Source organism: Penaeus japonicus, unplaced genomic scaffold (assembly GCF_977035675.1).
Source record: "Penaeus japonicus unplaced genomic scaffold, GWHDUDI00000001_assembly GWHDUDI00000008, whole genome shotgun sequence".
In the NCBI taxonomy this organism is placed as follows: Eukaryota; Metazoa; Arthropoda; class Malacostraca; order Decapoda; family Penaeidae; genus Penaeus; species Penaeus japonicus.
The window spans coordinates 1,250,002-1,260,001 of NW_028234410.1; the positions used below are offsets into that span (position 1 = coordinate 1,250,002).

A 10,000-nucleotide genomic window follows, 5' to 3' on the forward strand; every position below is an offset into this window, starting at 1 on the left:
CTGGAGCCTCCAAACCAGCCCTTGGCACTGACAAGTCTCTGGCGTCGGTTCAGAAGACGAGTTAAACCAAAAATGGAAGCCAGACAGGACCCTCCAACCCTGCTGGCCCCACTGCCAAAATTCCGGCGTCGGTTCGGAAGGCAAGCATTAAGCGTCCTCGGCCGGCTACGGACTCGGAGGGCAAGTCTGTAGCCCCGAGTCGTTTCCCCCAATTTAGGGTTCCCCCTAAGCCTGAGGGATTCGACAACGCTTATCAGATGGTACGGGCTCTAGAAACCCAGAGACAGTGCCGTCCGACGATTAGAATTGCCAGAGATAAAGGCATGATAATCATCCCTAAGGACCAGTCCACCCTCCTCCAGGAGACTGACAAGCTCCTGGATGGGCGGAAGGTGAGTCTGGCGGCCCTGACTACTGGAGAGAGAGGAAGTCCAAGATGGTGCTTCTTGGCTTCCCTCTGATGTATGACCTTGAGGTCATCACCGCCCATCCCAAGGTGGTGGGAGCTTCCCGACTTTCCAAAGGGAAGCACCCAACCAGGCAAGTCCTGGTCACCTTGAAGGGAGCCCCAGTTGCGTCCTTGGACTTTGGTAATTGGGGCTCCTACAACCTCAGGACATATGTCCCAGACCCACTTCGTTGCTTCACATGCCAGAAGTACGGACACCACCAGGCCACTTGCTCTGCAAAGCCGAAGTGTGGTGTCTGTAGTCACAGAGGTGTGCCTCAAAGCACACAAAGACACCAAGCGGGACACTACTGCCAAGTGTCCAAACTGCCACAAAAAGCACAACGCCTGGAGCCTCGGATGTTCCGTTAGGAAATAAGAGGCTCTTCGGCGGCAAGAGGTCGTTGCAAAACGACCAGACTTTGTTTCTGCCCCTCCAGGCACTTACGTCTGGGGGCAGAACAAAGGGGTAAGGGCTCCCCCCCCCTCCTAATAGGAAGGAAGCACCGCCCAAAACAAAACCATCACCGGACACCTAAAACACAAAGGAGTTTCCGGCCCTGGTGGGTGTTCCAAGACGGAAACAGACCTGGAAGGGGTCTAGGAACACACCAAAGGCCACCCCAAGAGCGGAGAGTCAAACTCTGTTTACAGAGAATGACTTGACGCTCCTGCTGACGGCAGTTGTCACAGCAGTTGCGACAGCATTGGGAAGGACCAGTGAAGAGACGGAGAAGGCAGTCAAGGTCGCCGTGACGGCAATGACCCAGACTGTCGCTGCCCTGAAGGAAAGGGATGTAAGGCCCAAGGCTTCTACACCCAATCCAACTCCTCTCCCCACAAACCCCCAGGGCGAGACTTGTCTCCCCACCCAACCCGCGGCCAAGACCACACTGGCAGAGCCTGAACGCAAACCCCAAAGGGCGAGGAAGCCACGACCATCCAGAGTGAAGGTCAAGGCGACCAGGGGTTCTCCACCTCCCAGGAGACCCAGCTCTTCTAATGGCTCGACCTGTCCTGACGACAGTGACGAGTCCAGTGAGGAAATCACGATCGGTGAGGAACTCACCAAGGAGTTGTCAGACTCCGAAATGTCTGACGTTACCCACACTGGGGCGTCGGACACTGAGACCGATTATGTCGACGTCACTGACGACGCAGACTTAATGGACTCAGATTAGCACAATGGCTCCTAATCTAAGCATACTGCAGTGGAATATCAACAGCTTTTCCCGGAGGAATGCCCTTCTCCACGCGATCGTGCGATCTCGGAACATTGATATTGTCATGCTACAGGAGACTCTGTTCGCTTCTCAGGATATCATCCCTTTGTGTTGCCCTCTCATGAAGGCACCGGAGGTTTGATTACCCTCGTGAAGTCGACTATCCCCTGCTCCTTGCTTGCCGATCCTGTGCAGTGTGGAGAAGGTGTTGAACTCCTTGCCGTTGAGATCCATATGGGGTCCCCTCAAGCTGTACAATGTGTACAGCAGGCCAACCTGTAGGAGCTTAGATATTAGTGAAGTCTGTGCTATTGCGGCACACGAGCCAAATCTCATAGGGGGAGACTTCAATGCCCACCACCCCATCCTGGCTCCCATGCGGATCCGGGATGCGACAGGCTATCATATAGCCGCGGTGCTTGAGTCATGCCCCGAGATTGCTCTTCTCAACAACCAGGAGCCTACGCACGTTGGCGGGGGGGTCCTTGACCTTACCTTTGTCACTGCGGCCCTGGTCGAGAGAATTAGTTGGTCTGTGGACAACACTGCCACGAGCGATCACTATGGGATAGTCACCACCATCTTGGATGCTGGCACGGCCCCTGTGCCCCAGCACAATCCTCGATGGAAGGTGGACAGGGTCAACTGGAAAGCTTTCCAGGAGGCCCTGGCCAGGTGCCTCAGAACTAGTGAATTCTCACATAATGTTAATGTGGATACATTTGAGGCAAGACTAGTTAATGCCATAGACGAGGCAGCCTCAGAGACCATTCCCAAAACTCGTCCGTGGTCCAGGTGTTTTAAAGACGCCTGGTACTACAATGATGAGATTAAGGAGGTCAACCACAGAATCAATATGTGCAGAAGACACTTCCGCAGACAGAGAACCCCTGAGAACCACGCTCTTTTGAGAGAGGCTCTCAGGGATGCTCAAGAAACTGCTAAGAGGGTAAAGCAGGAAAAGTGGCTGGAGTGGTGTGAGTCCTTTGGCCACCAAACCTCCCTTACAGAGCTGTGGAACCGTACCAGACGGGCCACAAATCACTCAGCCCCGAGAAAGACCCACCATGACCCGCGGTCGGAGGCAGAGAGACTGGCACTCGAGTTCTCTGCTAGAACTAGCGCCGGTCTACCAGCAGAGTTGAGGACATGCCAAGAGGAACTGCTTCCAGGCAGGCATGCCTTCATCAGAGAAAAGGCGGTCAAGCCTGATGATGCCGATGCCATGTTCTCTCTGAGGGAACTACAGGACCTCCACATGAACACCTACATGGGTTCACAAGGGGTAGGAGCACTGCTCACAGTATGGCCACCTTACTGAGCACTGTCAGTAACACCAGATCTGTCATTGTTTTCCTGGACCTGGAGAAGGCTTTTGAACTGGCGAGCCCACTCGCCATTCAAGAGGTCCTGATCCGCAAAGGAATCAAGGGCAGACTGCTTGCCTGGATTGGTGACTATTTTCGGGACAGAACTGCCAGAGTGAAGTTCCAAGGTCACCTTTCCAGGCATTTACCCCTGGAGAATGGCACTCCACAAGGGGGGGTCCTCAGCCCGGCTCTGTTTAACACCCTCATGTTAAGCATCCTCGACATTCCACTCCCAGCGGAGTGCAAGATCATCTCATATGCAGCTGATCTGGCAATTATCTCCACTGGGAGGCAGAATGAGAACTTAGTCAGAAAGACCAAGTGTTGTCTGGATCTAATGTCTGAGGAATGCCGCAGAGTCGGGCTTAAGATCTCAGCTGCCAAATCGAAGGCAATGGCGCTGAAACAGGATGTCCGAGACCAAAGGCTGCGAGTCCAAGGGTTAGAGGGTTCACGTCTTCCAATACCTGGGTGTATGGGTTGACGTAACCTCACCTTCCGCTCGGAGATTCAATACCTCCTAGAACGGACCAAGGCAAGACACTCTGTCATGAGAGCTCTGTCATGGCGGCGCTTATGGGCACCGTGTACTAAGATCCTTCTATATGCACGCTGTCCGTCCCTTCGTGGACTACGCCTCCGTTGCCCTGATTACGGTCAAGCCTGGACTAAGGAAAAGGCTTGACGTCATGCAAAACGATGCCGCCAGGATCATTCTGGGTGCTCCTATATGGGCTAAGGTTACCAACCTCCTCTTGGAGGCCAACCTCTTCCCTCTGGACATCCGGATCGATCAGATGGCAGCTCAGTTTCTTGCCAAAGTCCTACAGTCCCCGCCGGACTCGCAGCTAAGACAAAAAGTGCAGCGTCGGCTTGCACAGAACCATGAACTCTTTGCCAACAACTCCTGGCTGTCTCAACAGCCAGGATGTTGATATGCTTTAAGCTCAAGGAGACACTGTTGGTTAAGGGCATGGACCTCCCCCACCCTAACTATGCCACAGCCCTGCCGTGGGTAAGATCCTTGATAGAGTATTCTTTCATGAACCTGTCAAGGGGAAAGACTCAGTACTCTCCGTCCCTTTTGAAGGCTGAGGCGGAGAGGAATATTGCAGAAATCACTCCACCGGGTAGTAAAACCTACTTCACGGATGGTTCTGTAGACCCCATTTCCCATACTGCAGGCGCCGGTTTTGCAGCAAGGGACATAGCACAAGCTATGCGGGTGTCCGACAATGCCTCCTAGCTCCAAGCAGAGGCAGTCGCTATTATGGGAACCCTAGCCCATGCAGCCCAGACGGACGGGCATGTTGTCATACATACAGACTCTAGGGCCGCCATTGACAGCCTGCAGCAAAGCACACCCCTTGATAACGTTTATCATCTAACCACGATTCTTATCATTGCTCAGAGAATCCTGGATCAGGGTAGACGCATTGTCATCAACTGGATTCCAAGCCATGTTGGTATTAAAGGGAACGACTTAGCTGACAGGCTAGCGGAGGAAGGCAGGAAAAAACCCTTGAGTAATCTTGTGGTGCATCCTAGCCGAGAACTGCTAAGGCGTAGAACGATGGCTGCAGGGCAGGTCGGTGCCCTGCAGCGCCACAGAGAGGAAGCGAGAACCTCCCCCTCGGCCAGCTGGTACTCAGACGCCACAGGCTATGAGTCGCTGATACTCTCCCCTAAAATACCAAGGCGAGCCGAAGTCAGTCTTCACAGACTGAGATTAGGCTACCATTGTGCATGGCAAATCATACCCACCATTGGGCATGATGAGCGACGCTGTAGACATTGTGGCGCACCGGACGCCAAGATAGAGCACTATCTGATGGAATGCGAGCACACTCGCTTCCTCAGGCAGGGCCCAGAGACGACAGCCGCCGGGCTGGTAAGGCGGCTATGCCTATTGCTTTCCCCCTGGCAACTGGAGTGCCTTCAGGCAATCCAACCGCCACGGTAAGCATTCAGTGATGATGATCAGATGAGTCAGCACTTATAGCTGGCAGATGCCGGGCCGCCTCGTGCATATAGGTCGGGCGAAGGGACGTCTTCGCAAATCTCTCTGAACTGAACTGAAAATAGCAGAGCCGTCTGGTAGCTCAATGGTAGCGTGTCGACTTCACATCCCCGTGGTCGGCAGATCGAGTCCCGTCCAAACTCGTGAGTTTCCACTGTCACCTAGCGGTTATTGACGTAACTGGGTACTGCGTTGGGTAAGGACCAATCTCAGATCGAGTCAACATTTGTTAGCACATTCTCTCACGAATCAGCACACGCTGACACAGGCGGGCTCGCCTCAGTGCATACGAGCCCGGCGTAGCATCTGCTCAGCAAATCTAGCTTATTCTTAAAACTAGCAATACACTCCTGACCTCACGCCGCCACGCGAAACAACCACGACAACCCACTATACCGACATATATTCAGTGCTTAATTGATAAACTAGAAAACCATTATAGACTTTCTGTTACGAGCCGACACTCTCCCTTCGACTCCTCATCAAGGATGCCAGGTAGATATTGTGTCTAGTGCCTTAGTAACTTATTTGATATACTATGCATTGTCAGGGCTTCCTTAATGTTCTCGATATAACTATAGCTCAGATCTCGTTAGCTTTGCGATAGGTTTAGCTTTCCCCTTGTTTATATATCGTACCCATTATTGTAAATACTATTATATATATATTGAGTTATAATATATTGCTATTGTTTTAGCTACCGTGTTTGACATCTACTTTTTGATTTATTATGTGGGGGTATAGAGCAATCTATATACCCATCACACATATGTATATATATGTATATATATGTAAATATATATATATATATATATATATTTTTTTTTTTTTTTTTTTTTTTCATATGTGTGTAAATATCCATGATATTATGAATACTATTGTTTAAAAGGATTAGTCTTTATAATGTCTCTCTGATATTGTATTCATGTAGACGATTTGTTATTTCCCGACGACACATTCAGGGATACAAATATGGATACATATTTAGCTGGTTTTATTAAGCTGACACAAGCTGTTCGCGTGACATGAGTATTTCAGTGATATAAGTTCTGAGTCAGTATTTCATTCTAATGGCTTTTGGCCTTTAGACTTGACACTTTGTTCTACAAAAGCAGTCATCAAAATCAAGAGGCATGATAACCGCGGATCAAAGATCTCTAAACGAGCGGGTACAAGGCCTGTGAGGCGATGCCGCAGTTGTTGTTCTTGTTGCGGGACATCTGGATGTAGCCCTTGATCCCCCAGGAGGTGTTCCACGAGTTCTTCACCAGCCAGTAGTCCCCGCCTTTCTCCTCCGAGCCGTAGCCCACCGCCAGCACGCCGTGGTCGAGCATGGTGGAGGAGCAGTGCTCTTCGTAGTACACGCCTGAGCGGATCAAAACAATGCAATGTCTTTACCTATTCGAGGAACTATGTACGTCGTTAAGAATACCAAGAGATATACTTTTTCTCCACGGTTTTAAAGTATAACGAAGAGAGAGCCTTTACCGTTATGGTAGAACTGGAAGCTAAGTTGAGAGGCGTCGATGGCCACTGAAATCGGGCCGATCGTGGCCACGGCCTTCTGGAGGGCGCTCTCGCTGCCGTGCTCGACGTCCACGAAGCCGGTGACGGTGGCGCCGACGTTGGATGAGTTGAATCGACACTTACCTTCCTTTAGATGGAAGATACGAGTAATAAGATGAATTATTTCTCTTTCCTAAGCGACTATTCCTTGTCCTTGCAACTTGGGAAGGCGTTATTCAAGATAGAAAGAGCTAAGGATACTGACCTGAGCCTCGTACGGGTAGGAGGCCTCAGTGTCGATGCCCTTGTTGGCCTTGATGTAGCGGAAGGCTTGGTCCATGAGGCCGCCCATGCAGCCCATGTTCCCGAACTTGCCAGAGCAGTCGATCAGGTTCTGCTCGGACAGACTCACCAGCTTGCCGTCCTTCAGGAAGTGCTGTCCCTCCAGGGATCCCGTCTGTGTGACAGGAGGTGCGCTGTCCATTACATGTATTATTGCATAGGTAAGCTGTCTATTTCATGTATCATTTCACGTTAGAAAGAAAGTAAACAGGCTTTTTGAGACATGGCAAGGCACTGCAAAACATGACCCACCGTAGAGAAAGCCCAGCAGGACCCGCAATGCTTCTGGTCCTTGACGGGGGTGACGGCGCCCTTGGTGCGCCAGTCCACCTTCTCCGGGAGAGTCTCGTCGTCAGCTTCCAGGATGGCCACAGGGCGACGGCTGGGGACATTGAGGAAGCCATTCATCGTGGCGGAGAATTCCTCGGACGTCTGAAGGCAGAGACAACGACAGATAAAGACATGGACAGGACTAAAGGGGGCGACATTTGACAGTGCATCTATCACTGTATCTTCACCACTGTAACTCCGAAAGACATGCATCCAAATGGACATGCTCACCATGTCGCCGAACTGGTTCATCTTGAGAGTGAACGTCACTTCGTCGTTCTCGAACCTGGCGTTGTGTTCGTCGATGAACTGTTGGTTCTGCTCGAACACCGACAGGCGGTAGCGCTCCTCCTCCGCGCTGGCGTAATGGCGGCCGTGCTCAGCCTACACGGGAGAGAACCGTCAATGTGGGTTGGGATCTTGACCACTCAAACTTTATCATAGCTTTATCATAATTTGGGCCGTAATTTGAAACAAGAAGCTTGAAGCAATTGCATAAATATTGCACAAAGACGGTGAAAGGAGATTGTAGATACCTTGAAGTTGTGCCATTGCTGACGAAGGGAGGGACTGGCCACGCTGACGGCCACAACACAAGCCAACACTGACAGGAACTTCATCTGGAAAGGAGTTCATCTCAGTGTCCGTCTTCACCTCCGTCTAAAAGGTCACAAAGAATCAATAAACCCCTTTAACCCATTTGGCCTCTAGAACATCTCCCAGCTGACGTGTGGACAGACTTACCTTGACGGACTCTGGGGACACTTAGGCTGGGTACGCTTGATATGATTGGTGCGTGGGAGCTCTTATCTTATCTTAGACTTTTATCAAGGAAATGTTGCAGACTCAGTGTTGTGATGCAACTAAAGCAAGGAAATGACAAAACACAGTGCATAATGAGTACGATATTGATTTTATTTTATTTGTTTCAATGATGAGCATATTTTGATAAAATGGTTGTTTAGAATAGGAGCGACGATGTAGTCCAAGAAAACACACAGACAAACACACACACACACACACACACACACATATATATATATATATATATATATATATATATATATATATATATATATATATTCATATTCATATATATACATATATATATATATATCATATATATATTGTCTATCTATCTATCTGTCTATCTCTCTCTCTCTCTCTTCTCTCTCTCTCTCTCTCTCTCTCTCTCTCTCTCTCTCTATATATATATATATATATATATATATATATATATATATATATGTATATATAGTGTGTGTATGTGTGTATGTCCATACACACACATATATATACGTGTGTATGTATGTATATATATATATATATATATATATGTATATATATATATATATATATATATATATATATATATATATATGCATATATATATGTATAAACACTCACACATGCATATATATATAAATGTGTATACATATATATACATATACATATATATGCATATATATATATATATATATATATATATATATATATATATATATATATATATATATATACGTATGTATTTATATATACATAGTGAGGAAAGATTATGATCATTAAAATAAGTCATTCCTTCCCTGGATGCTGAATCATACTCATCTTACAGTTCTTTCAGAACATTTATCTTTATGAACTATGGACAATACTAAAAAAAGTTTACCGTCAGTGCGATCCATGCCATGAGCACTGGTGTAGCTGAATGCACTCGGCCTGCTGATAAGAGTCTCCCAGTGTCGTCCCACTGCAGGTCGCGGTACAGGACGCTCTCACGCTCGTCCCATATAAACTCCGCCGCTGCAGGTCGGTCTCAGAACCCGCCAAGGTAAGGCTCGGTCTTGGTGTCCCGATTGGTTCATTTGCATTCTATTTTTACCTCCGTCTAAAAGGTCACAAAGAATCAAACACATTTAACCCATTTGGCCTCTATCTTATTTTACTTTTTCATGAATACGATTTACATTTTTAATGCCAAAGAAAAACCGAAAAGTTGATCTTCATTCTCTCAATAAGAAAACTTTTTTTTTCAGATGAAGTTCCTGTCAGTGCTGGCTTGCGTCGTGGCCGTGAGTGTGGCCAGTCCCTCCCCTAGCCAGCAATGGCAGAATTTCAAGGTATTCACGGTTTCCTTTCAACAGTCTTATGCAACGTATCATTTCTGTATGTCTGTCAAATAACGGCCTGTGTAATGGTAAACGCAAAGTCGCCTAAGTTAACAGTGACGCTGGAAATCATGGTTATGAATTTTCCACACCACATTCACGGTTCTCTCCCGTGTAGGCTGAGCACGGCCGCCATTACGCCAGCGTGGAGGAGGAGCGCTACCGCCTGTCGGTGTTCGAGCAGAACCAACAGTTCATCGACGAACACAACGCCAGGTTCGAGAACGGCGAAGTGACGTTCACTCTCAAGATGAACCAGTTCGGCGACATGGTATGTTCTTCCGACACGTTTTTTGAATTCGCAATAAACTATTTCAAACACTGATACATATTGCAAGAAAGTGAACTTAACTTTGCCCTTTCTATTAGACATCCGAAGAGATCGTGGCCACGATGAATGGCTTCCTCAATGTCCCCAGCCGTCGCCCTGTGGCCATCCTGGAAGCTGACGACGAGACTCTCCCGGAGAAGGTGGACTGGCGCACCAAGGGCGCCGTCACCCCCGTCAAGGACCAGAAGCAGTGCGGGTCCTGCTGGGCTTTCTCTACGGTGGGTCATGTTTTGGTCATGTCTTAAAGTGGTCTTCAGAATACATG

At 48.6% G+C, this 10,000-nt stretch overlaps 2 protein-coding genes across 2 annotated transcripts in view; one reads left to right on the forward strand and one right to left on the reverse strand.

Annotated features, from left to right (window-relative positions):
* Positions 1–6,042: 6,042 nt before the first annotated feature.
* On the reverse strand, positions 6,043–8,049 carry LOC147471424 (digestive cysteine proteinase 2-like). Its single transcript, XM_086538887.1, has 7 exons — positions 7,984–8,049; positions 7,776–7,859; positions 7,471–7,623; positions 7,162–7,341; positions 6,833–7,024; positions 6,550–6,715; positions 6,043–6,427 (listed from the first exon to the last, which is right to left on the reverse strand). Exons 2-7 carry the CDS (start codon positions 7,857–7,859, stop codon positions 6,219–6,221), a joined length of 984 nt encoding a protein of 327 aa, XP_086395013.1. The 5' UTR covers positions 7,984–8,049; the 3' UTR covers positions 6,043–6,218.
* A 1,150-nt stretch (positions 8,050–9,199) lies between these two features.
* The window catches only part of LOC147471425 (procathepsin L-like), a 2,038-nt gene continuing 1,237 nt past the window's right edge, over positions 9,200–10,000 (forward strand). Inside the window, exons 1-3 of the mRNA XM_086538889.1 lie at positions 9,200–9,356; positions 9,523–9,675; positions 9,774–9,953. Coding sequence (XP_086395015.1) covers positions 9,273–9,356; positions 9,523–9,675; positions 9,774–9,953 — 417 coding nt within the window. The 5' untranslated portion in view covers positions 9,200–9,272. The remainder of the gene's footprint in view (positions 9,357–9,522; positions 9,676–9,773; positions 9,954–10,000) is intronic.

Bases quoted from the DNA above. Each gene is read 5' to 3' on its own strand.
- LOC147471424 (XM_086538887.1), bottom strand. From the start codon at position 7,859: ATGAAGTTCCTGTCAGTGTTGGCTTGTGTTGTGGCCGTCAGCGTGGCC. The intron at 7,342-7,470 runs GTGAGCATGTCC...CTCTGCCTTCAG, and splicing joins TGAACCAGTTCGGCGACATG to ACGTCCGAGGAATTCTCCGC. The intron at 6,428-6,549 runs GTAAAGGCTCTC...TGATCCGCTCAG, and splicing joins CTTCCAGTTCTACCATAACG to GCGTGTACTACGAAGAGCAC.